Below are 27,498 nucleotides of genomic sequence, written 5' to 3'. Positions count from 1 at the left end.
CGGGACATCTTTTGGAATTTTACTTCACCGACAAAAAATATGTTTCTATCACTGCTAATAATGTTTATTACTTGAAAGAGTGTCAAATTTAGATGATCTAATAATGAGAAAGTGTGACCGTCAATCATAAAGCTTTGCTTACTGAGGTCTATATTTTGTGTCGGATGTATATTCACTGCGCGTACCTTGTCGGCTTGTAGTGACGTTTGTGGCGCCAGAAATCAAGCGCTGAGGAGCTAGCGGGAATGTTTTGAAATGTTTTAGCGGGTTAGCTCTCAGATTATTAGTATTATGAACAGACGCCCATTAGTTCATATCGTATAATTCGTGACTTTCTCTCAGGAAACGATAAAGGTGCTATAATTCAACATGGTGATGTTACGTAGAAGCACTGGAGGTACAGAACCAGCGGCTGCGGGAAAGAGCGTTGATATGGATTCGAGCTCCGAGTTTCTGTCCTTGCATCCACCACAGCGAAAGTCGGCGCGGCTAAAGAGGGGCCTTGATGACAGCTTCAGTAGCGCTGACAGCACCCCGGGAAATGTAAGTGATCAATTTGACAGTTTGTATTGGATCTGGGTTTACAGTGCGATGTAGGCCACAGTCTTAGCAGCACATTACGTTAGTTGTAAGTTTGTTTTGACGCCGTCGGTTGAGCCAAAGTTTATGAAAGTAACCTTAGCATAGCCCCCTCGGCTCGTTAGCTTGTTAGCATGCAATTTGCTATTTTGTTAGCACCTAATCTCCTGAAGTTAGAAAACGTCATTCGGCTGTCGAAATCGATGGTTCTTTTAACTGATACTATTGTTAATGTTATCTAGTTTACTTTTGCCTGTTCAATACCGTCAGGCTAATTCACTGGTCATTGATAATGATGACATACACAACTGGCCATGGCACAACTTAGGTCAACGATAACGTTAACGTTAAATTAACGTTACCTATCGTGAAGTAGCTATGTAACGTCAGCTTGCCATAACAGTGGCCCAGAAACACCTCAACGTTACCCTTGGATGCAATTTAACTATCTTAAGTGCCACCTGATCATAGAGCAATAAAATCGATGAAGTCCGTGCGCTTTTGTGGAAGTTGTTTTATCTGTCTTAAAAGGCGCTCTGTTGTATTCAGTGAATTTGGAAACTAGCCAGTCACTGTTTGTTTTAACATTGTAACGTTAACGTTATAACATAGTGTCATAACTTACATTTGTGAGTTTTTCTGCTTGGCCCCACTAACGTTAAAGACTTGCCAAAGTTCTAATTTTATAGGAAACTATCTGGACAAACAGCAGAGTGATAATGCAATATGTTTTATGTGTATGTGGTTACTGACTGGTTCCCCCTTCACTGTGAAGCGCGTTGGGTACCTTGAATAGCGCCGTGTAAATGCGATGTGGTGTTGTTATTTCACAGGCTTATCTGGCTGTGAAAAAAGAGAACGGTGCTGAAGTGAGCATCAGAACAAAAGGGCAGAGAGAAAAGAGCATGGTGACCTTTGCAGATTTGAATGGTTCAGCCTCCGACCCCCAACAGTCAGAAGCTCAAGGGAAACATTTTTTAAGGTGTGTTTGATTTATTGATAACCTTCCAAATACACTAATGCATTGTCTCCTGATGATATAACCAGGGGCCTTTAAGTGTCCTTTGTGTTTTAACATAATCACTTAGTTATAGTGAATATATTTTGCCTAGGTTCAGTCATTAAAGAAGAATAATCCAGTGTTTCGTTGTGGATTGTTGACAGAAATTCCCTTGCATATTCTGATTAACTTCATACTTCATGTGTTTACCAGGAAATCTCCAAGACTACAAACAGAAGGAAAGACATCTCAAGGAGAGCAATCTGGTAAAGGCTTGGAAAGCCCACAACACAAGCAATGTAACCTAATAGCTCCCTATAGTTGTGATCTGGGCCCCCATGCTCATTTGACTCCATGCTGTGCTGCAGACAATGTGGAAGACACCCCCACCTCACGCAAGCACCAGGGGGCTCTGCGGGAGCGAGACGTGGACAGCGCTTTGCGCCGCAGCTCCAGAATCACCAGATATAAGCTCAGTGCCAGGAACCAATCCGTCCTCTATGACCGACTCATCACCAAGTAAGTGGGGGGGAGGCCTTTGGATTGGTCTACTAGTAGTGATGTAATGTCAAAAGTATCACTGGACTTTCTTTATGAGACTTGCACCTCTGCTGTTGCAAATTATGCTCACCCTTATGATATTGTATTGTACAATATATTTTATTATTAAAATTGTTTTTATGATATTTTATTTTTTGAATACTCTGAATAGAATGTCACATCTGCTGTTCTGCCATGAGGTTAATTAGGCTCCCAATGAAGCTCAGTCTCTCTTCCCTGCACTCATTATTACTCACTTCTATCAAAAATAAAATAGCTTTTGGTACGTCATCCCACACTATAACTGAATACCATTGGGAAACACAACCTTTGTACTCACAGCAACTGGACTTCTAGACTGCCAGACCCGTGTCCTCAGTGTGCCAGATGTACTAGAGCCACACAAGAATTGGCATGTTTGTGAACCGTGTGTGTGTGTGTGTGTGTGTGTCACAGCACTGCCGAAGCCGTCCTACAGAAGATGGATGATATGCAGAAGATGAGGCGCAGGCTGAGGAGCAGAGACGGTAACGATGAGGTGAGACATTATGCCCTCATTTATGGAGAAGGTCCTTGCTCCTTAAGCAAGTCAAGTCAAATGACCTATAGCACATTTAAAAATGACATAAAGCTCTGACATGCATTCTATATGCATGTTTATTAAAGATAGTGATTGCTTTATTCTCCTGTGTTTTAATAATTTGTAGAGTCTAAGAATCTTCCAAGGAGCTAAGAGGAAGAGATCTACAGGAAGAACTGATGAAAGTGAAGAGAACCAAGAGAATGGCAATGGAGGTACAAATTTAGTGTGTGTGTGTGTGTGTGTGTGTGTGTGTGTGTGTGTGTGTGTGTGTGTGTGTGTGTGTGTGTGTGTGTGTGTGTGTGTGTGTGTGTGTGTGTGTGTGTGTGTGTGTGTGTGTGTGTGTGTGTGTGTGTGTGTGTGTGTGTGTGTGTGTTTCCTTTGTATGCCTTGATATGAATGAAGCACTAATTAACGGCTCAATGTTCAGATTTCAGTGAGGTTGAGGGAGATGAGGAGGACGACGACAACCATGTGGAAGGACAAGGAGAGGAAGAAGAAAATGACGGAGCAGATGAGGATGAGGACGACGATGAGGACGATGAAGGAGAGGAAGAGGAGGAAGACGATGAAGATGAGGACGAGGAGGAAGACAACCAGAGGCGCTATGATCTCAGGCAGAGGAAAGCGGTTGTGCGCTACCAGCCGCCTATGGAAGGTTAGTACCAGTGCTAACCGGGCAGGAAATAATAACGTTGAATGCCTTCCTTTTGTTCACCCAAGAACTTCTAAGTCAGTGTTAATCCACTGCGCACTCATTGAGGATTTTCTCTTTTAAACGTTGAGGTTTTGGACATACATGTACTTCTGAAGTATCAATAAAAACATGAGATGTGACAAAACTAGCTTTGAACTTGATGAAAGGTTTGTTTGTAACACTGTGTGTTCCAGAGCCAAAGAAGCGGAGCATCTTCTTCAAGCGCCACTCGTCTCCATCCAGACGGAGGTACAGCTTCCCCTCGTCTGGGCCCAGAAGCCCCTACAACAGCAGGCGTGGCAGCAGGTCCGTCTCACACACACACACACACACACACACACACACACTTGCCCACTGCAGCCCCTCTTTGACATTTCTCTACTGTAATTTCTTAATAAGTTTCTAACCTGCAGCATCACACTGCATGGGCCTGTAGAGCTTAAATTAGGCGCTGCTACTCTGCTCGGTCTTAGTGAATGGCTTAAAGCACCAGATTAGCTCCCGAATTCCATTCTTTCTGTTGCTTTGATTTTTTTCTTTTGACTTGCCTCTTGAAAGATTACACTGTGAGAAAGATCTGCATGTTTCTGAGTTATCTATTATTTTTTCTCCTTTTTTTTTTCTTTTTTTTTTTCTCCCTGTGCTTGTAACGGTCCCATTGCGTCAGCAGGACTCAGACTCATGGGTAAGGCTCTCTCCCCTTACTGAGTGTGCACTGATCGCACACTACTAGACTGAATGGTCACCTTGTAAGTCTTTAACTGCATGTGTTTTTTCCGACCTGGGCCTTTCTCACTCTGCTTCTGTTGCCTCCACGGCTCATCGTAGGCAGGTGCTGGTTAGTCAGACCTCTGGTGTGTGTGTGTGCCTGTGTGTGTGTGTGTGTGTGTGTGTGTGTGTCTGCGGTGTTAAAGTAGCCCTTTTATTGGATCTTTTCCCTTTCTCACATTCTCAGGGTCTTTGGATGGGAGCTGTTCTTGTAATCAGCAAAAGTCAGTGACAGTATGCATAGCACCACAAGTGACCTGTCTGTCTGTTTGTTTGTTTGTTTGTTTGTTTGTGTTGTGGTGCCTCCCTGCAGACGAAGACATGCCATCCACAGCAGTGACTCGACCTCCTCTTCCTCATCCTCAGACGATGACACATTCGAGCGACGCAGGAGTAAGAACCGCAATAGGTCCATAAACAGGTATGCATAGTCTAACACACACAAAGTTGAAGTGGAATGAGTGGAATGTTAAGAAAACTACTTTTGTGTCTTGTTTCCCATCAAGCCTAGAACAAAATTCCATTTCATATCTGCAATCTTAATGCATAATACAAACTGCTGTTGTAATACTGCTATTTCTTTCAGGAAAGTGTAAGTAGGTCAGTATTCAGACAAACTCACCCAAGGGTGGAGTGCCGGGTTGTGGTTTAGGATGAGGCTGCTTGATAAGTGAGCTGGGTGTGTCTGTGTCTGTGCTCCTCCCAGATGCCTCCCGCTGAACCTGCGCAAGGACGATCTGCTGGGCATCCAAAAGGACCGCATGAAGATAGGGACCAGCCTGGCTGACGTGGACCCTATGCAGATTGACCAGACAGTATGTGTAGACGTAGATGTACACTTCTCCACTGAGTTAACCCTTACGGGAATGTTGAAAAAATGAATGTTCTAAAGAATATATGGGTTCATTGAATTCACCATAGAATTTTAGAACTCTGAATTGTTGCGGAACGGAATCTTCTGTTAGAATGTTCAAAAACCCGCACCTTTAAGAGATGTAACAGCTACAGGCATTCACTATGAAGATGACTGATGAAGTTAAATTTGACTGATGAAGTTAAAGTTGACTTATGTTTAGCGGACACTTTTTATCCAAAGCAGACTCGCGATGACGAGTTTGGGAGTTGAACCTGAGTTCACTGATTTTCAGTCAGTGACATTGCTCCACCACTCATGTTGAGCACACATGCTGCTCTCACATATAAATGTAGCGAGGCTCCTACGCAAGGTCCTCTGTGAACAGAACAACAAGTCACTCTTGTCTCCAGTTCACACATAGTTGATGATCCACGAAGCAAAACGTTTATTCTCAGGAGGTTATAGACTCATTGATTGATTGATTTATAGATCGATCGATCGATTGATTGATTGATTTGTTTCTTTTCAAAGGTGCGTTTTGACAGCATTGGGGGTCTCACCCGTCACATCGCTTCCCTGAAGGAGATGGTGGTCTTTCCTCTGTTATACCCAGAGGTCTTTGAGAGATTCAAAATCCAGCCTCCACGGTAAAAATGAAGCCGCACACTTCGACACAGAAAATTGTGACTACGTGTCACACATTACATTGGTGGTGACACTATATTGTTATATTATATTATATATATATATATGTATATATATATATATAGCAGAGCCTTGCAATCGTATCATAGATTTCTACACATGTGTATAGATTTCGACACATTTGCTGTATGACATACTGTACTTAAGGAGCCAAAAAGTGTGTGTGTGTGGTGCACATGGCTCTTGCCTGATATGTGCTGTGTTGACGTGTGTCCACAGAGGCTGCTTGTTTTACGGTCCCCCTGGCACGGGGAAGACTCTGGTGGCGCGAGCCCTGGCCAACGAGTGCAGCCAAGGTGACAAGAAGGTGGCCTTCTTCATGAGGAAGGGCGCCGACTGCCTCAGCAAGTGGGTTGGGGAGTCCGAGAGACAGCTGAGACTGCTCTTCGACCAGGTCAGGATTCCCACCTGCTGCCCGTGCAGAGAAATGACCTAAACACGGTCTCACACATGGAGACTTTGACTTTGAGTCTTTTGTCAGTGGATGGACATGTGCATATCATCACCCGTTGCTTTTTCAGGGAAAATTAACTGAGCGTTAAGCTCTTTTACAGCAATGCCCTATTTAATCCAGTATTCAATTATTAGTAGCACTTAAGATAGCATACCATTAAAATGCCCTTCTGTCTCTGTTGTTTGCTATGAAGGCTTATCAGATGCGTCCAGCCATCATCTTCTTTGATGAAATCGATGGCTTGGCGCCTGTCCGATCGAGCAGGCAGGACCAGATTCACAGGTGACCCATCCTGCTGTGTTTGTCTATCCGCATCATTCCATGGAGAAATATCTCATTTACGTTCCCAGGTGTTCTCACAGCGTTGACTGATTGATTGTGTGTGTGTGTGTGTGTGTGCGTGTGTGTGTGTGTGTGTGTGTGTGTGCGTGTGTGTGTGTGTGCGTGTGTGTGTGTGTGCGTGTGTGTGTGTGTGCGTGTGTGTGTGTGTGTGTGTGTGTCTGTGTGTGTCTCTCTGTGTGGGTCTCTGTGTGTGTGTGTGTGTCTCTGTGTGTGTGTGCGTGTGTGTGTGTGTGTGTCTCTGTGTGTGTGTCTCTGTGTGTGTGTGTGTGTGTGTGTGTGTCTCTGTGTGTGTGTGTGTGTGTGTCTCTGTGTGTGTGTGTGTGTGTGTGTGTGTGTGCTCCACAGCTCTATTGTGTCTACTCTGCTGGCCCTGATGGACGGACTGGACAGCCGTGGGGAGGTCGTGGTGATCGGAGCCACTAACCGCCTGGACTCCATCGATCCTGCGCTCAGACGCCCTGGCCGCTTCGACAGGGAGTTCCTGTTTGGCTTACCTGACAGAGACGTGAGTACTTGAGCCTGCAGAGTTCAGCTTAGAACCATGGAGGGAACACAAAGACTTTCAGAACATTATAAATTAACATAAATATAAATAACAGATCAGAATAGAAAATACATTTGACAATGTAATGTAATAAATTCATTCTGTTTCATTACTGAACTGTATGACTGTAGTAAAATATGAATGATTGTTGGTTCTCCAGGCGCGTAAAGACATTCTGAAGATTCACACTCGCCAGTGGAACCCTCAGCCGTCGGAGGCCTTTCTGGAGGAGCTAGCTGACAAATGCGTCGGTGGGTTTATCTTCATGTTTTGTTCCTCTGGGGAGACCTGAGGTGCATTAAAATGCGGCAAACCGCTGCGAGCGTTCATGAAAATTTGAACTTTTGGATGTAAACATTCGATTTTTTTTTTATCGTAGCCCTCCATCCAGCTCACGTCCAACTCATGTCCTGCTCCACTGTATGTTTGTGGAGAACTAGGCTACCTCCTTAAGCTGTTTGCGAGTGACAAACGTTTGTGGAGAACTAGGCTACCTCCTTAAGCTGTTTGAGAGTTTGTTTTGCTGTTTGTGGAGAACTCAAGGCAAACAGAAAACTGTTTGCAAATGATCGCCTGTGTATGGGAATTTGAACGCACCTCTGTGTTTGACTCCTCCAGGTCTCTGTGGCCGAGGGGGGGTGGGTGTGCCTCCGCCACTGCTCTGATAACAGGGCTCCACCCTGGCTGCTCCACCCTTACGCCCACCCTCCCTCCATCAGCACAACACAACACAGCTGTTAGGGGGTGCCCTACACTCAGTGATAAACAACCAATCAGCTGCTACTGCTGCTAATGCAATAGAAGTGTTGGGAAGACTAATCTGGATGTACAACTTGGTCTGTAGTAGTTTCGCATTGGTCAACAGCCTACTCGTTTTATTTTTTAACACTGATATTATTGGTACCATTACTTAATAGTACTTCATATTTTGTTGCCCAGAAATCAGCCTAGGATATGAATTGATCTGATAGTTCAACTTCTAATAAACTGCAGCACATAACACCAACCCAACCTATTTTCATACGTAAATTTGAACGTGTAGATAATCTCTTGTACAAAGGTAATTGTCTCTCTGGAGGGATAAACTACATCAATTTCCTCGTTCTAATCTAGCATATACACAATAAAGTATGGTACAGAAATTGCATGTCATCTTCCACTCTTTCTCACTTTCTGTCTGTGGGAGTGGAGTAGGTGAGTTGCGGGGTGGTTTTGTAGATGGCTAACGTGTTGATGTTGACTGCGTGGTCTCCCAGGTTACTGCGGGGTGGTTTTGTAGATGGCTAACGTGTTGATGTTGACTGCGTGGTCTCCCAGGTTACTGCGGGGTGGTTTTGTAGATGGCTAACGTGTTGATGTTGACTGCGTGGTCTCCCAGGTTACTGCGGGGTGGTTTTGTAGATGGCTAACGTGTTGATGTTGACTGCGTGGTCTCCCAGGTTACTGCGGGGTGGTTTTGTAGATGGCTAACGTGTTGATGTTGACTGCGTGGTCTCCCAGGTTACTGCGGGGTGGTTTTGTAGATGGCTAACGTGTTGATGTTGACTGCGTGGTCTCCCAGGTTACTGCGGGGCGGACATCAAGGCGGTGTGCGCAGAGGCGGCCCTGTGCGCGTTGCGGCGCCGTTACCCGCAGATCTACGCCTCCTCGCAGAAGCTGCAGCTGGACGTGGCCTCCATCAGCGTGGGCGCACGCGACTTCGTCTCCGCCATGCGCCGCACGGTGCCAGCCTCGCAGCGCGCTGTGGTGTCGCCGGCCAAAGCTCTGGCGCCCATCGTGCAGCCGCTACTCTCCGCGACGCTTGGCAACATCCTGGAGGTGGTGCAGAGGGTGTTCCCCCACGCCGAGCTGGGCCTGAGGAAGAGCCGCGACGCAGCAGGTGAGCGGGATGTTACAGACACACACACACACACAGAGAGAGAGCAGGGCCTGAGGAAGAGCCGCGACGCAGCCGGTGAGCGGGATGTTACACACACAGACACAGACACACACAGAGAGAGAGAGAGAGAGAGAGAGAGAGAGAGCAGGGCCTGAGGAAGTGCCGCGACACAGCAGGTGAGCGGGATGTTACACACACACACACACACACACACACACACACACACACACACACACACACACACACACACAGAGCAGGCCCTGAGGAGGAGCCGCGACGCAGCAGGTGTGTGGGCGTGTTATAACGGTTTAGTCCTCCATCACTCATTAGCAGTCTTTAGCTACTCTCATCTAAGAGCAGCCACTTGAACTGTGTGCTATAGTACCCTATAGAACTGTGTGCTATAGTACCCTATAGAACTGTGTGCTATAGTACCCTATAGAGCCGTGTGGTGTAGTACCCTATAGAGCCGTGTGGTGTAGTACACTATAGAGCCGTGTGCTATAGTACCCTATAGAACTGTGTGCTATAGTACACTATAGAACTGTGTGGTGTAGAACCTTATAGAGCTGTGTGCTATAATACCCTATAGAGTCCTAATGTGTCCTGGCTGGTGTTTGTTTTTCTCCTCCAGATTTGGCCAGTGGCGTGCTGGATGAGGAGCTGCTGTACAGTGATGATGAAGCTCCACCAATGAGCATCACCAACGGCCCAAAGCAAGCCCCTGCAGCAGGCAGTTTCCTATGCTTTAATAGGTAGGTACAGGTGTGTGTGTGTGTGTGTGGTGTGTGTGTGTGTGTGTCACTGAAAATCTGTGAAGACCAACTGTAGCCCTTTACTTTTAATTAGTTCAGAGAGCAGCTTTCCGCTCCCTTATAGCCTCCTAACAGTGTGTGTGTGTGTGTATCCTCCTCCTCCAGGAGTGTCCTCCAGCATCCCACTTCCTACCGTCCGCGGCTGCTCCTGAGCGGGCGTCCGGGCTCCGGCCAGAGCTCCCACCTGGCCCCCGCCGTGCTCCACGCGCTGGAGAAGTTCACCGTCTACACGCTGGACCTGGCCGTGCTGTTCGGCATCAGCAGCACCACTCCAGAGGAGGCCTGTGCTCAGGTGCGTGCCGCTAGTGCAGTACAGGTGCTACACCGGGCACCTAACTGAAACATTGCGCTTGCACAGCGTCTGCTGCAACAATTCGGTTCCACTGTAATCAATGGAACCGGCTACACCAGACGTGATAGCGGCACGTACGTGGTAGTTGCCATTAGGTAATCAGTACTTATATCAGAGAGGGTTGAAGCTGAACCTAGGTTAGTAATGATTTATGGTTATGTATTGATGGTGAAAGTATTCATGAAGTGGTGCTATTTTCAAGTACTTAAAACTTATTTGTTACTTACACTAATTCATTTCATATTAGTAGAGCGACAGTACTGGCTAAAGTTCAGTACTACCATATTTGCCATGTAGATAAATTCAACTACATGTAATGTCATATACAGTGTGTTGGTATGAGTGTACTGATATCAGTGGATGCCAATATAAGGGCAGTGACTTAGGCCACTTCAGAAGTTTAGGTGTTTAGGTCGGTTTGTTATAATGTAGTATTGGCAGGAATGGTTTAATGATTTTAGGTGCAGTCCTACCTGTGCACATAAAACATGATTTCACTTATTAGCTCATCTACTTGACTGAAGAGTTAAGTTAATAAGAATCAGATTTTTTTTTTTTTTTTTTACAAATATGTGGTAGGACTTTAACTTTCTGAAGTAGGATTCCCCATCTCTGAGTGGGTCTGACCAACTTCCCCAACCTCTTCTGTCTTGGCCCCAACCTCACTGTCCTGCCTCTTCTGTCTGGGCTCCAACCTCACTGTCCTGCCTCTTCTGTCTGGGCTCCAACCTCACTGTCCTGCCTCTTCTGTCTGGGCTCCAACCTCACTGTCCTGCCTCTTCTGTCTGGGCTCCAACCTCACTGTCCTGCCTCTTCTGCCGCAGGTGTTCTGCGAGGCCAAGCGGACGGCTCCCAGCATCCTGTACATCCCGCACCTGCAGCGCTGGTGGGACACGGTGGGCCCCGCGCTCAAGGCCACCTTCCTCAGCCTGCTCAGTGACGTCCCCCCCTTCTCCCCCATCCTGCTGCTGGCCACCTGCAGCCACCAGTACCACGCGCTCTTCCCCGAGGTCAGAAAACACTCTTCTCTTCTGTGATCCTACACACTACTCATAGGTCTTTCTAGCGATATTTTTGGGATCGTCAAAAAGCGTTTAAATGCTTATCTGTTTATCTAATTAATTCTTACAGACTTGTAGTTTGTATATATTTATAGTTATTGTTTTTATTCTATTACATTTTATATTGTATTATATTTTTTATTGTTATAATTATTATTTAGGCTATATCACTTTGTCATGAACAGTTGATGAACAGTTTAAAGCGTCTGCTAAGAACCATAAACATAAATACACAGCCTCAGGCAGCGCCACCTTGGAAGTAAGTGCAGCCTCGGGTCTCTCCCGGGGCTTAATGTTCTCAGGCACTGTGGAATTCAGGTGTGGGCAGGGTTGAGTAATATTCCAAAACTTCATGCACAAAGATTGCCTTTGCTCTAAGCACGGAACTCCTCGGAGCCTGCACAAGAATTACACAGACAAGAGCGAGCTACATCTCTGAGCTTTTGAAGAAAACAATGTCTTGTTGTCTTGTGTGTTTAATGTGTTTTGTTGCCGATGCTGCAGGTGCAGGACCTGTTCCGTATGGAGTACGGAGAGGTGTTTGAGGTCTCGCTGCCCACGCAACAGGAGAGAACAACTTTTTTCAAGGACCTCATTCTGATCCAGGCAGCCAAAGCACCGGCATCTAAGAGGAAAGCAGGTTGGTTGGTGACAGTCATGTATCAGCCTGAGTCATAACAATGTGTAGTTCTTTGGTGTGTGTGTGTGTGTCTGTGTGTGTGTCTGTGTGTGTGTCTGTGTGTGTGTCTGTGTGTGTGTCTGTGTGTGTGTGTGTCTGTGTGTGTGTGTGTCTGTGCGTGTGTGAGAGAGACAGAGATAGAAAAAAACATAAACTCAAAAAAACATAAAACTCTCTCTCTCCCTCTATCTCTCTCTCTCCCTCTATCTCTCTCTCTCTCTCTCTCTCCCTCTATCTCTCTCTCTCTCTCTCCCTCTCTCCCTCTATCTCTCTCCCTCTCTTCCTCTATCTCTCTCTCTCTCTCCCTCTATCTCTCTCTCTCCCTCTATCTCTCTCTCTCTATCTCTCTCTCTCCCTCTATCTCTCTCTCTCTCTCTCCCTCTATCTCTCTCTCTCTCCCTCTCTCCCTCTATCTCTCTCTCTCCCTATATATCTCTCTCTCTCTCTCTCCCTCTATCTCTCTCTCTCTCTCTCTCTCCCCCTCTCTCTCTATCTCTCTCTCTCTCTCTCTCTCTCCCTCTTCCTTCCTGTTCCTCAGTGCTACAGGTGCTGGAGGTGTTGCCCGTGGCCCCTCCCCCTCCGCCCCAGCAGCTAACTGAGCAAGAGCAGCAGCAGCTGGAGGAACAGGAAGAGGACACCTTACGCGAGCTCCGCCTCTTCCTGAGAGACGTCACCAACCGCCTCGCTCAGGACAAACGCTTCAAAGCCTTCACAAGGCCTGTGGACCTGGAGGAGGTGTGAGGCTTGATATTTTGGTTAATATTAGGATCGTAAACTGTACTCTATCATCGTGTCATATTAATGATAATTTCAGTCAGTTTGTTCTGTTACACTTAGTGACTGTCATGAATTGTGCGTTCTCATATTAGCAATACACACTTCTGCAGCTGATTATTGTGCAGATGGGAAAGACTAATCCAGTCATAATAATAATAATAGTAATAATACGTTTATTTTATATAGCGCCTTTCTCAAACCCAAGGTCGCTTTACATAGTAGGAAGGCAGGGAAACACAATAACAAACAAACAAAACAATACAACAAGGACAAGTTATCATCCAATGGCCATGTATCATTATATATTTTTTAATTCCGGTATGATTTTTAATAGTTTAATTGTGTTTAATTATCCTCTGGTAGGTCCCAGACTACACCACCGTTATTAAGCAGCCCATGGACCTCTCCACACTGCTCTCCAACATTGATTCACACAAATATGTGACTGTGAAAGATTTCCTACATGACGTAGATCTGATTTGGAAAAATTGCTTAGAGTACAACCCCGACAGAGATCCCTCGGGTAAGTGTGCCTGTTATTGTTTTGTTTTTTTCCTCTCACTCTGAGGCTTCATTTCTCCATTCATGCACCCACAGTATGGTGTAATTATAACCAGGATCATGTGTATGTTTCCCATCAGATCGTCTGATCCGGCATCGTGCCTGTGCCCTGAAAGACTCAGTGCATGCAATCATCAAAGACCAGCTGGATGAAGACTTTGAAAAGATCTGTCAAGAAATCAAGGAGTCCCGAAGCAAAAGAGGTCCTTAATTCTGTCTTTGAGACGTGATGCTGTGCTAAAAGCTCTTGTACATCTCACAGATCCATAGTCCTTGAACTGAATGAATAGAATTGCTTTTACTTGTGTGTTTCAGGTTGTACAGCGTCCAGGTACGCTCCTTCCTACTTCCATGTACAGCCCAAACCTCAGGTGATGTCAGAAAAGACTAGTGACCACGGCCCTTCCAAAGACACCTTGTCATCCATGCCCTCTGCAGCATCGACCCCACGCTCAGCACGTAAGCATGGTTCATTTGTAAAATATACAGACTGATACAGTGGACTTCACACAAGATTTAAGCAAGAGTTCACACACATCTCCTGTTTGGCAATATAATCTCTATTTTTGGCAATATAATTGACAACCATAAATTACTCCCGTAGGCTACCTTCAGCCAAACGTTCGTGACTTTCTTAGGCTACAAACTCAATGTTAAGCCTAGGTCTCTAACAAAAATGATGAAAGTCGTTCAAAAGATCAAAAATGCTGACAATGAACTTGCCCATGCACCACGATTTTCATCAAATAAGATAATAGGCTAATAAATGCCAATATTTGCTCAGCTCTATCTTTACATCGGATCTCAACCAGACAGTATTGCCAAGACCCACCCTGCTCTGCTTCTGTTTGGCCAGTAACATTAGACTAGCTAGAATGAGAGCTGCGTTCCTCTCATATCATAGGTGAACGCAATTTACTCGAACTTGACAAAGTGCATCTACAACAAATATATTTTCTTTTTTCCATCACATCCATCGCACGCCGGAGATCCGGCACAGTGCCAAAATACTTTAAGCCCTGTGAATAATAGTAAAGTTAGATAAAGTTTGCTATGAATATAATAGCTATGTTTATGGCTTTATGTAGTCTGAAGGCGTTAGTTTAATATCTTATCTTTCCAAATCTTCATCTCTTCAGCGTCCTCCAAGAAGAGGCGACGGAAAAGCCGCTGGTGCAACGGATTCATCACCAAAAAGAAGTCTTCGGCTCACCCTCGAGACGACGACGATGATGAGGATGAGGAAGAGGATCGTGAGGGAGAGGAGGAAGACGAGAAGGCCGAGGCCATGGACGCGCAGATGGAACAGGAGGAGGAAGCGCTGAGGAAACTCTGCAGCTTCCTGTGTGACGTTACCGACCGTTTGGCTCAAGACAAGCGATTCCAAGCTTTCACTGAACCAGTTGATCCAGAGGAGGTATGAGAAATCATGATATTTTCATTCATTCATTCATTTATTCATTGTTTTTGACATATCAGATAGAAATTTCATTTATATTCATAAATGAATGATAAATGATAGACATTCCCTTGTTTTGTCATTGGAAGTCACCAAGGTGTTATCTGTATCACTGAAAATCTATAGGTACCAGACTACACCACAGTTATTAAGCAGCCTATGGATCTCTCCACCGTTCTCTCCAACATCAACTCTCACAAATACACGACTGCAAAAGACTTCCTCCTCGATGTGGACCTGATTTGGATTAATGCTCTTGAGTACAACCCCGAAACAGATCCGGAAGGTTAGTTGTGCAGAATATGCTATGCAGCGTGTCTCTGGTAGCTGCTGCTGTTGGCTGTTTAATAAATGTTGTATATTAATATTTACGTGTTCATGTTTTCCAATACGTGAATAATACTGTATGTAGGATACTGTGCCTTTTTATTAAACAGGTTCAATAGTAAATCCAGTACTTTGGTGAAGTTAACAAGCTGCTTGTTTATTAGGTCGACTAATCAGAAAGCAAGCTTTGGCCCTGAAGGCGACCGTGCACGACATCATCAAGGCAGAGATGGATGAGGAGCTGGAAGAATTTTGCCAAAAAATCCAGGAATCTCGTAGCAGCAGAGCAAACGACCTCGTCCCTGGCAAAGATGACTCGGCACCAGCCACCCTACAGCAAACAGGTACATCCTGATCTACATCCTTCTTATTTTTATCAGTTATATCAGTTTTGCAGTTTTTATTCTTTATTATATTATATTTTATTCTTTATTATTATATTTTATTCTTTACCCGTTCTGCATGTGGACTAGGGGTGTAACGGTACACAGAAGTCACGGTTCGGTTCATACCTCGGTTCGGACATCACGGTTCGGTACGAGTTCGGTACAATGGAGGGAAAAGCAAAACAAAAATGCAGAAAGCATTTTTTTTTTGTACATGTCTCAGGCTGTACCACCTAGTGTCATACAGTCTCTTCCCTGAGCTATCTGCAACAGCCTGAAGTGTGTAAGATGTAGGCTAAACAGTACAATAATTACCCAGACTCCATCTGTAACTTGTAAACAAAATAAGACAATCAGCTATAAAACTGAAAATAGGCCTACAGCATCTCTTATTTCTGAAAGTGCAAATTACATAGAAAAATTATTTTTAAAAATCCACTTAAGCAAGACCTTCAACATCTGTGTTTAGTTGTATATGGAAGGGTCTACAATTTGCCTCAATATTTTTTTTTATTGTGTGTAAAGTAATAATCTAGCCAACTAACTGTGAAAATATCACACTATTTTGCCTTTTTTTTAAAAAACGAAATTGCTCCTTTCATTTCATAAACAGACTACAACTAGAAGTCACGTGACTTTGCCCTTTGACGTTAACTCACCGTAGCATGGTTTGTTTATTAGCCTGGTTATAGCGTTGTCACTTTATTTTGCTGTCTATGCACTTAACACTACCAGCTCCTCATGTGAGAAGTTACAAGTTACCCCAACATAAAGGTAATTACCACGCGATTTACATAGCTTTCTGTCATTACGAAATAATTTAATTTAAGCCATAGGTTTTGGCCCTATTTGTATGTGTATCCAAAGGCTGCTGAAGCGCAGGGAAAGTGTTTTCCCCTCGTTTCAGTGATTGGTAGCCTACATCATCTGGGTGATGGCTTCGAATATGTGTAGCATTTTTTCCACTCACATACCCAACAACTGCTGAACAACGCCGACACACAGTTTCATCTTATCCACCACTCTTTCGCCTGTACTAACGTTAAGTAACTGAAGTTCTCAAACTTGCGATCTTAAAGAGACCAGCGGATCCTCTAACTCTTGTGGGTCTGACCTTAGTGCTGCTAATGACTGACGGACTCGACCGACGACCTGACAAAAAAAACATAGGCGCCAATCAGAGCTTCAGAGCTAAGGCGAGGCTACAGATTAGCGTTAGGTGTCGCTAAAGAACTCCCGTAACTCTCGCTACTTAACAGTAATTGCGCATGACATTAATTAATCCGCACACGAGTTTTATGTATTTTTATACCGTGTATTCTCCGTGTAAATTCATGCACCGAACCGTGACGCCCGTACCGTTTCGGTTCAATACGAATACATGAACCGTTACACCCCTAATGTGGACTATACAATACAATCCATATTTTTGTAATCATTTTGATAAAAATTATTTCACTTTTTTTAGATTTTGTTTTACCTCATACAAAATGAATATGATCAGAGTTGTTGTACTTTTTACAATTCTTTAACATTTATGGAAAATGAATGTGATGAACGTCTTGACCACTCAGTAGCTCAGAAGAGAAGAAGGAGAAAAAAGCGGTGGAGCAGTGGCTACATCGCCAAGAAAAAGTCCTACTCTCAGTCCCGAGACACCTCCACTCCCGCCGAGTCCGTGGACGATGAGGACGATGAGGAGGAGGAAGAGCACGTGGCAGACGATAAAGACGGAGAGGAAGAGCACGAGAAGGCCAAGATGACGGAGCCAGCGAACGACGAGGCAGCTGCAGCTGCTTCCGCCATGGAGACAGAGGAGGCGGTAGCCGTGGAAACGGAGGAGGGCTCAGCGATGGAGTCCGAGGAGGCTGGCCCTGTCACAGTGGAGGGAGGAGAAGACCACAACCCTACATCCCCATTGGCTGACGCCTTGGTGAATGGCCATACCCCCAGTGAAGGTGGCGACCAACTGGAAGAGCAGGCTGCGACTGAGCCTGAGAAGATGGCCACTGAGATTATAGATGTCGAGGCGGCCAAACCGGAGAAGACTGAGGCTGTGCAGCCGGAGCCTGAAACGGCCAAACCTGACAGACTAGAGCCTGAGCGGGCCCAGCCAGAAGTGGAGGAGGACGCAGGAATAGGTCAGTAGATAGGTCTAAAGGCCTATTCTTACCAAGAACCATAACCATAACCATAACGATAAAAGCGTTCACACTGAACAACGATAAACAAAGTCTCTCCTTGTGTTAATGAATGTGGCGGTTAAAATTCGATGGGTTCTGATTGGTTATTAGCTTTTTATCGTTCTGAAAATCGCTCTGAAAGTGATCCCCAATGATATCGTTCTTCATGTCATTATTGTTATAGTTTATGTGTGAACGTCGTCATTCATATTAATGAGAACGATATTTATTCATAGTTATCGTTATCGTTCTTGGTGTGAATGGGCCTTTAGACCAGCACCTTTTAATACAAGTTCAACAGATTTACATATCACATACACAGTTATAAACAATATACAAATAGTCAACTCCAAGTATATGTGTGTGCATAAAGTTTAAGTCCCGCACTTCACGTAAAGGGAAAGTGATATTTCTTTGCCTGATGAATAAATCAGACTTGGATCGTGGTAGTTTGTAGTGAGTGTGTTCAAATGTTCCCTGTCAAAGACTACCAAAATCCACACCTTGGCAAAATATCTAGTTTATCACTTAGTCATAACCTAACCTGACCAGCAGAAAGGTTAGTTTCGGCAGGGATTTATCACTTTCAAAGCCGGGCCCCTAGTGTGTGTATCTTGCAGCCTTATTGGGTGGCACCCACGTATGATATGAGCCCCTGGTGTAAGCTCTGTGTTGTTGTCCTGCAGAGATTGGAACGAGACGGATGACCAGGGCCCTGAAGAACCAGGTGCAGCAGCAGCAGGTCATCAGCCTGGAGGCGGCCATGAAGATCCTGGAGCAGAAGACTCCGCCACTGGTGGTGGATCACAGCAAGCTCCAGGTAGACTTCTACTGGATGTTTGGATGGTTTAACTTCATTAGCTTGACTGTAATTCCTCATTCTGTGAACCGCTTTGGATTAAAAGCGCTAGCTAAATGAATACATGTAAATGTATTAATCCACCAAAAGGGAAACTAATCTGCTACCATAGATAACATACAGCAATAGGATGGCAACAAGACGACAACAAGTACAATGTGCAGCATACAATGATAAAGGCATCTCTACTAAAGGTCAGATCTCCCCCCAAGAGATCTTATAACATCTCATCAAGTTTATCTCACGGTGCCTACACACAGTTGCGTTGCGAGCAGTGCCGGAGATGCATCTTGTTCACTTTACATGGGCTTACGTCATCTGATGCCGAACTGAATTGTGGGTCCGTTGCTTCGCGTTGCTCCCGTCGCCTCCGCCGAAAAGTTGAGAAAAATTCAACTTCTAGCTACACACCCCCAACCGTCAGGAACACCCACTGGCATGCGGTGACGCAACGCAACTGTGTGTAGGCACCGTTAGTCAAGATTATGATGACATCTTTGTTTCTAAAGCACTTCTCATAAAAACTAAGATTTTACAAGCTGTAAATACTTAAGTTTGTTTTGAAGGCAGTAATTCAGTAAGAGATATGGAAATTGAATCAAAATAGTCAAATCAAATGGAAAGTAGTTATATAATTTGCCTAACGTGTCCTAATTTGCCACACGTGTCCACTGCCAGTGTTTTGTTTAGTCTGTGTGTCTGAGTGTGCGGGTGCATGTTTTTCACCTCAGCCTGTGTCTGATGGAATGAGTGGGTGGGGCATTGCCTTGAAGATTTGTAACTGTAGGCGTTCAACTGTTGGAGGTGTAAATTCAGTATGTAAGGCCGCCTAAGTTACATGGCAGGCTGTAAATGCAAGTGGTACTTACGAAGCATAGGAGGAAGCACTCCCCCGTAGGCAGGAAGCACTGCCCCGTAGGCAGGAAGCACTGCCCCGTAGGCAGCATCTATGTGAAGTGCCGACATGGTGCCTTCAGAAGAGGAACTCATTTTGATTTAAGGCAATCGTTTAATAACAGGACTTGCTACATTACACTACTGATGAGGTCCATGTCCAAAGCTTGATGGTTTTGCTTGGATATTATTGGATCAGATGCTGTTCTGGGCCACTATTTTCATAGTAACATGTTGTTGTTTTCTTTTTTTTTTATATTTGTATGATTAAAGTGTATGTGTGTGTGTGTGTGTCTGCCTCTGTGTTTTCAGGATCTTCTGCATAAGGTGGTTGCTAAGACAGAGGGCTATGACGTAGATCGCCTGGAGAAGCTCTACGCCCTCCTCTGCCAGAGTGTTTACCGGCACAGGAAGGAGTACGACAAAACCACACTTCTACAGGTATTTCGTTCAGAAGCCTGCGGGTTTAACAACCATAAAGTCCTCTACATCCTTCTTTTACCACTTTGTCCTTCGACTACACTTTGACTAGTACTGATTTGATGTATTAATTCTGCACTGCAGCTTGAAAGTTATTCCTCATTTTTTAAGTCTCTTTGAGTACAAGCTGTCTGCTAAATGAATAAATCTAAATATGTATTCATCGGTTTTGGACACCGCTAAATGGTATAATAAATTAAAAATATATATATTTGTATATATGTGGTGTTCACTCAGTTCATACAGCTTTAAGTTTTTCTTTAGATGTGTTTTCTGTGGTGTGAGTGACCAAATTTGGCCATTTAACTAACGTTTTGTTCATTTTTCTCTTTCAGGAAATGGAGAAAGAAATTGAGGACTTTGAATAAATATGTAGCATTTCATCTTGCGAAATATCATTAACTATATTATATTTTGCTAATTATTTTGGTAGTTTTTTGTTGATGTATATATGTCTTGTCTTAATAAAGCTTTTTGACTATTTTATACCGTCTGTTGATGTTTATTGATAAGGATATTGAATATGAAGTTGGACACAGTGGCATGAAAATTAAGTTGAAGTAATTAGGGTGGAAAACAGTTCACAGGAAAGATATGTCAAGAATTGTGTTACTAGAAACGTTATACAGGCTCGACTAGTCAGCAGGAAAAGTGAAAAGAGAGCTTTAATCTTTTTAATTTTTTAATTTAAAAGAGGAAATATCACCTGGCCTGAAGTGCCAACAAGTGCAGCATACAGTGTTGTATCGGGAAGTCGCCCTCAACAAAACTTAAAAATTGAAGCTTCTTTTCACCGCGTATTTTAATTTCAACGATTACCCAACACAAATTACTATGATAGTGGTATGGTAGTTTCATTTAATTTAGATGTGTTGTTAAGTTTGCGTAGTACAGTTTCGCTAAAAGCAGTTTATAGCCTAACCTGAAATGTTGTATGTTTTCACGACCCATTTAAGTTACGGCGGGGAGTCGCCTGACAATGACGTAACGACGTAGTACATTGACAGTGGTGACGCCTGATCATTAAAAACTGCCATTAAAATGAACAGAAATTATCAATATCTCCACCGAGTACATGATGCGGTCGTAACGAGTTAGGCGAGGCATTCACCGCCCGGCTTGATACCCAAGCTTTAGAGAACGATCAATCAAATGTGTACTGTTTCAGACAGAAACATGTACAGTGTTTTTCTGCGAGTGTAGACAGCAGTAGACTCAGTTCACTGCCTTCACAGCTTCCGAGAACCCGCAAGCTAGCGAGCTAGCTTCATTGCTGCAGCCTGGACCGCTGAAACAACGCAGGGAGGCAACAAGCAGACAAGAGCGGAAGACACGTCGCAGTAGGCAGCATTGAATCCGTTGTGTTGCAAGGGCTGAGGCTGTGGCTGCCCCGGTAAGTTGGGTAGCTAGTATCACAGTTCAGTGGCGAACGTTTGTCAGTTGTTTATGAATCATTTTCAAGTGGTTATAATTAAATCTGACCCTTTCTAAAATATTCGAGCATATTTACATTTAGCCAGTGTTCGCTTGAAAGTATTTGCGGTGATTCATTACGGAGAATAATGGGCTTCACTGTTGAATGTTCATGCTTCCTGAGCTGGATGCATGTAGCATAATGCTGCACGCCTGGTTTTACTTAGCCCACAATACGTAACGGCAACAGTTAGCAAGACATTTGAGATCAAACACAAGTTGATCTTTAACGTGCATGTACCCACCTCTCCAGATCACTCTTATAGTGTCAACATGTTTAAAATCAGTGCTTCAGAGTGATGTCTTGGAGCAGATCAGACAGAATATGTACATTATCGACGTAGATGTCACACTGTTTGTCCACCGAACTCAAAATAAGAATTGTGAGGTTGTACAATTAATAGACAAAACGTTACGAGGAAAAATACATTTCCTTGTCCAAATATAGATTAAGTTTTGCAAATTACATTGTACCTTGCTTTTTTGTTTTGCAGGAAATACAGATGAAATTTTGAAAACACACCAGCCACTGGCGTGTGAGGCCAGCTGTCTTGCAGACAGGACAGTAAATACTCATTTTCTCACACACATACACACACGTTTCAATCAGCTGTCTTTTGGTGCTCTAAGCTCAATGGCAAGCAGGAGGAAGTCTACGACCCCATGCATGGTCCTGCCGTCAGATGTGGTTGAGCAGGACCCAGAGATGGAGGCCATGGATGCAAGTGAGGGATCCGGGATTGGGATCACAGAGGCGGGACCTACGGAGGGAGCTGTCCCACCAGCTGACCTGGAGCCAGGTAAGGGGCCTGTAGTGAACAATACCACTGGATAACATCATTTCAGTAGTCTTTTTGGTGGTTTCCAGTTTGTATGCAGGTTTATGGAGGGTCAAGAGGATGCATTGCAGATTTATAGTTAAATGTATTTCCTTGTTTTCAGCTGTCTGGGGTATTAACTCTTTGATATTTGATATATTACTAGTGTATATATAACAGTATGAACAGTTAATATTAAATAATTTCGCTAATTATTAAATACCATGTTGCAATTGTATTCCAGAGCATGATGGACGCCATTACACCGGTGAGGACAGCTTTGCTCGCATGAAACGCCAAAGTCAATCTGGTGTCTTGGATCCTTCACCCCCAGACCTCACATATGAGGGTGGCTTCTCTCAGCCTGACATGGAGGACAGCGAAGACCCATCAGTGTCCAGCATTTCGCTCAGCAAGACTCCGATCATGAAGATGAAGAGCAAATCGGAGCCCAAGAGGATCGCAGTGTCGGTGAAAGGCACGGATGAGGGTGACACGGTGCCGGACAGCGACGGCGACCCCGAGCCCATGGACACCACGTCGTCCGTGGTGGCTCCCATACCTGCCGAGATGCTCAGCCAAATCCCCATGGATCCAACCAAGTCCAACATCCTCGTCAACATTCCCAGCCCGCTGGTTGCCGACGGCAAGAAGACGGTGCTCAACCAGGCCACGGTGCTTCCTGCGGGCCTGGCACAGGTGCTCTCCGCCCTGCAGGCTCAGCAGAGTGCCCAGGCTCAGCTTCTGATCCCAGTGAGCAGCATCCCCACCTACAACTCTGCCATGGACACCAACACGGTCCTGGTGAACACCTACAAAAAGTTCCCTTATCCCTCAGTGTCGGAGATCATGGGGCTGTCCGCTCAGACCAAGTTCAGTGAGGAGCAGATCAAAATCTGGTTCTCGGCCCAGCGACTTAAACACGGCGTGAGCTGGACCCCGGAGGAAGTGGAGGAGGCCAGACGGAAGCAGTTCAACGGCACGGTGCACACGGTGCCGCAGACCATCACGGTCATCCCGGCTCATCACCTCTCGGCCACCAACGGCTTGCAGTCAATCCTGCAGACGTGCCAGATAGTGGGGCAGCCAGGTCTGGTCTTGACCCAGGTGGGCACAGCCAACAGCCTGCCGGTCACCACCCCTATAACGTTGACTGTGGCAGGGGTCCCCACTCAAGCCCAGGCCCCCAAGGTCATCAGCTGCCAGGCCAGCCCTGCAGTGAGCGAGACCAAGAGAGCTACAACTGTCCAGCCCCCGTCCCTTACCCCACAGGAGAACTCGGCCCTCAGCGCAGACCACTTTGGCATGAGGCCCAAGAAGTCCAAGGAGCAGCTGGCCGAGCTAAAGGCCAGTTACCTAAAGAACCAGTTTGCCAGCGATGCAGAGATCGCTCGCTTGATGAAACTCACCAACCTGACTAAGGGTGAAATCAAGAAGTGGTTCAGTGACACGCGCTACAACCAGCGTAACTCCAAGAACAGTCACGTCATAGTTTTCCATGAGAACACTCGGTCTAACAGCAACAGTGGTCCCATCGTCATTGATTCCAGTGATGAGACACCTCAGTCCCCCATCCCCTCACCCGTCAAGGAGAAGGAGACGCGTGCAAAGACCTGGAACCCTTTCCCCGATTTCACGCTGCAGAAGTTCAAAGAGAAGACTCCTGAGCAGCTAGTGGTTTTGGAGGAGAGCTATCAGAAATGTGACACGCCCACGGACGATGAGCTCAATAGACTAAGGGCAGAAACGAAACTCACCAGGCGAGAGATTGACGCCTGGTTCACCGAGAAACGGAAATCCCCATCGGTGGTAGCAGCAGCAGCAGCAGCAGCAGACCAGACCGACCCGAAAGCGGATAAGTCCGAGGGAGAGTCCCGGAAGGGAAGCCAGACTCCCCCGGGAGCGAGACGTTCCAGCAAAGACAAAGTCACAAAGAAAACCCCCGAGCAGTTGCACGTTCTGAAGAGTGCCTTTGTGCGCACGCAGTGGCCGACCACCGAAGAGTACGACAAACTGGCCGAGGAGAGCGGTTTGCCAAGGTCGTACATAGTCAACTGGTTCGGAGACACCCGCTACGCCTGGAAAAACGGGAATCTCAAGTGGTATTTTTACTACCTGAACGGAAACGTTGAGGGCATGAACGGGAACAAGAGCAGGAAGAGGAGAGTGCGGAATCGGGGCTGGGGTCGGTCCCGCAGCCGGAAGCCCAAGAAGAGCGTCGACCCCGAGAAGCCCCCTCCAATCAAGTTCAAGTCCGGCAAAGACATGCTCAAAGAGTACTACCTAAAGCACAAGTTCCTCAATGAGCAGGACCTGGACGAGCTGGTGGCCAAGTCGAACATGAGTTACGAGCAGGTCCGGGAGTGGTTCACCGAGATCCGACGGAAAGTGGATGCGGGTGTGGATCCCTTCGCCGAAGCAGGAGGTGTGGACGAGCCCGAGGAGGAGGAGGAGGAAGAGGAGGAGTCGCAAGGGGAAAACGAGACGACTGCCGAAGAAGCCGAGAGCACCGCTGCCGGTGGTGGGGAGGGAGATGGGGAGGGGGAGGGGGAGGGGGAAGGTGAGGGGGGCGAGGAAGACGACGACGACACTGACGACAGTGAAACCTGGGAGCCTCCACAGAGCGTCAGAAAAACTGAGTCGGCTTCCGAGGAACAGTGAAAGGGCTCAATTGGCGGTTGGTTGTCGAAGGATACAGCACATGTTTAAGTTCAGTATACTGTCAGTGTGATTTGAGAAACACTGCCTGACTGAGACTCCCACTTTTACCTGCCACCCATTCACACCTTGCACCTTACACACCTTACACACCTAATCATTCAAGCATTTTAGGCCTGTGTTAGTATTTGCGCTTTGAAGTTAATGACAAAAATTTGAGCAAAAAAGAAATATAACCGAAATGGACACTGATGGTCAAAAATCCACTCTAACGGGAGTAGCAGTATTTCAACAACATGAAGAATTCTAATCAATCCAATTAGAGTATCTGATAGAGCAGAATCAGCACATTTCTCACACACGTAATTAAATTATAATTACTAAGTGTATTTTGAATCCCCCTGAAGAACAGCGTTGCTTATGTACTGAAAAGAGGCATGAGGGGAAGGATTTACTGTAAAGGGTTTGTTTATTGCTTATTTGCAAGGAGGACCTGTGGTGCCAAAGCTACTCTGTTGAATGTTCTGGTCCCCTCTGCTGTTGCTGTTACAAGAGGTGTCCACCAGGGGAGTATGCATGGTTTGTGTGATCTCCAGAGGTGCTGGGAGGTCGACACATAATTAGGCACTTTGTCAACCACTTGTGTTATTTAATAGTGGTTTTAAAAAGAGAGACACTTGACTAGCCACCTTAATTCTCAACAGCCATCTGATGGTTTTGAGAGACCAAACATTAACATAAAATGATGTACCAAGAAAAGAAAAAAAACACACATTTTGCCTCTGGTGCCCTATGTAGTTGTTGAGTGGCTAAGAGGAGATGACCACATATACCCTTACCCCACCATATACTGACAATGATCTGTAAAGTGAAACAGCACAACCAACAAACAACCAATGAAGAGCTGTGGCTATAGCTGCTTGTAGTCTATCAGACCTGCACTATGTGGATGGTATTTTTAATCTTCTTAATTGCCCTGTGTCTTTGTGGTTTTTTTTATTACGATAATCATGTAAAACAGTACTTGCCTAGTGCCTGTGTGTAAGGGGGAGTGGAGCCGACTTGTGGACTCTAATATTTTTTTTTTCAACTGGACTGTTTCAAAGCCAGTCTTTTCTAATTTGTGTCTAAATTGCATGTCGCCTTTTATTGTTTTGCGCAAAGTAGTATGCAGGGCTGTACAACCCTTATCTCTTCTCCTCCTCTTCGTCTTCTGTACAACCCTTATCTCTTATCCTCCTCTTCGTCTTCTAGTTTCCCTTCCTTCTCTTGTCTTCGGAAGCCACACCAAGATCTACTTTTATGTGTGTTTCAGCGTGTGTGTTCTAATGGTATTGATCTATTCAACTAGATGAAAATAATCCTGCAAAACCAGTTAAAATATCTGTTAGGAATATTGTTTCAATTACATAATTAAGAAGTTTTCATCCAGAAAATCTATATAATTGCCTTGAAGACAGGTTTACGTGCATCACAGTAGAGTTTTACTGGGATTTATTACCTAAAAGTGATAGAGTAAAACCTCTTTACCATGCAGCATGGTATAGACCTTCGATTTCCGTTTTATGTGCATGAAAAACATTACTAGTATTGGCATTACTAGAAATTGGAAACACTGATCCCAAGTACAGCATGCAATAACTTTTAGTTACAGGATAAAGGTTTGCTCATTTTGTACATACAGTCTTTTATGCTCCCAAATTTTACAAGTAGTTTTTAATAGTTTTATATATGTTTATATTTATGATGATAAAATCCACCTTGAATTTACTCAATTAGTTTTATGGTATGCTGTGGATGATTGGACATAATCCGTGCAGACTGGCTACATTGCACCTTTTCAAAAGAGGAATTGATGTAGATTCAGCCGCGAAGTTGAACTGGTTTTAAATCATTTCAGTTTTTAGTTTAGCCTCTGAGTGCAATGTAGATTTCCCTTTAACCATACTACCATATTGTGCAGTTGAGGTAATGAGTGTGTGTGGTGGTAAGTACGGTCATAACATAGTCAATAATAATTTTAACCCTTTGTGTCCTATTTTTCAACCTAGAAGTCCTCTGGTTTCGCAAGCTTGTTCTCTAGTTTGATCATTAGTTGCTTCTAGAAACACTTTATTTTAGTAATGTGTGTGTCAGTGCAGAAAAAAATGGTGGGTTTTAATGAAATGTACCTGTTAGCTTTTCAACAGTCATTTCACACTGACCACATTGGTACTAGACTTAAGACTAGTAATGTACTTGTTAACAGTTATCAGTGTGGAATCTAATGCCTCATTGCATTTTAGTTCAGACAGCTCAGCAAAGTTACAGAGAACCTGAAGCTATCACTGAAGTGTTACTGGTTTCACTGTCATTGATTTGAATGAGCCTGGATGGATATTCTGTAGGCACCTCTGCTGTCAGTGTCAAAAGCTTTATTCCCCTGAGCCATAGGCCTTGTGCAATGTTATTAATTTAAATTGAATTGTCCTTCTAGGCTGTGGCTTGATTTAGACAAAAATATATATTTTATACTTGTTTGAGGATCAAACAAATAAATTTGAATGAAAAAAGTATTTGTCTTCATTGTGCAGATTGATTTAAATGTTTCGAAGCAGACTATGGCCTTATTTACAGAGGTGGACCAGTTCAAGAGTAGGAACCGTTTTTCGCTGACATGTTTCCACACGGATTCATTTAGGTTGACCATAGCATGCGGCAGCGGCACTGCCGTGTACACGGAGCAGGGTGAACATGATGAACTTGCTCGTTTTGAATGTACTTTATACGACC

General features: G+C 44.8%; 2 protein-coding genes across 4 annotated transcripts; both read left to right on the top strand.

The window, feature by feature from the left end:
* The first annotated feature begins 206 nt into the window (after window positions 1–206).
* Window positions 207–20,263, top strand: atad2 (ATPase family AAA domain containing 2). Of its 3 annotated transcripts, none has more exons than XM_076279951.1 (32): window positions 207–543; window positions 1,413–1,561; window positions 1,793–1,845; window positions 1,948–2,098; window positions 2,576–2,657; window positions 2,827–2,914; window positions 3,130–3,357; window positions 3,591–3,702; window positions 4,067–4,081; window positions 4,478–4,585; window positions 4,871–4,979; window positions 5,552–5,667; window positions 5,945–6,119; window positions 6,373–6,461; window positions 6,867–7,026; window positions 7,226–7,316; window positions 8,627–8,944; window positions 9,579–9,699; window positions 9,865–10,051; window positions 10,936–11,121; window positions 11,677–11,812; window positions 12,390–12,586; window positions 12,992–13,151; window positions 13,270–13,392; window positions 13,505–13,648; window positions 14,329–14,606; window positions 14,775–14,934; window positions 15,140–15,319; window positions 16,939–17,502; window positions 18,231–18,364; window positions 19,610–19,738; window positions 20,113–20,263. In XM_076279951.1, the coding sequence occupies exons 1-32, from the start codon at window positions 370–372 to the stop codon at window positions 20,143–20,145; spliced, it is 4,950 nt and encodes a 1,649-aa protein (XP_076136066.1). In that variant the 5' UTR covers window positions 207–369; the 3' UTR covers window positions 20,146–20,263. The 3 variants fall into 3 exon arrangements, with proteins under 3 accessions (XP_076136066.1, XP_076136065.1, XP_076136067.1); XM_076279950.1 differs by having other exon boundaries at window positions 16,936–17,502; XM_076279952.1 differs by lacking the exon at window positions 4,067–4,081 and having other exon boundaries at window positions 16,936–17,502.
* A 541-nt stretch (window positions 20,264–20,804) lies between these two features.
* Window positions 20,805–27,332, top strand: zhx1 (zinc fingers and homeoboxes 1). The gene is made up of 3 exons (XM_076279948.1): window positions 20,805–21,170; window positions 21,745–22,050; window positions 22,313–27,332. The coding sequence occupies exons 2-3, from the start codon at window positions 21,885–21,887 to the stop codon at window positions 24,727–24,729; spliced, it is 2,583 nt and encodes an 860-aa protein (XP_076136063.1). The 5' UTR covers window positions 20,805–21,170; window positions 21,745–21,884; the 3' UTR covers window positions 24,730–27,332.
* The last annotated feature ends 166 nt before the right edge of the window (window positions 27,333–27,498 follow it).

The sequence above is a fragment of the Alosa pseudoharengus genome, unplaced genomic scaffold, assembly GCF_046254945.1.
Source record: "Alosa pseudoharengus isolate Yale_2024_CS ecotype anadromous, Long Island Sound unplaced genomic scaffold, YU_APseudo_1.1 YU_APseudo_1.1_scf_12, whole genome shotgun sequence".
NCBI lineage: Eukaryota > Metazoa > Chordata > Actinopteri > Clupeiformes > Clupeidae > Alosa > Alosa pseudoharengus.
The sequence above is the reverse complement of the archived record's forward strand: the minus strand, read 5'-3'. Positions and strand labels throughout refer to the sequence as shown.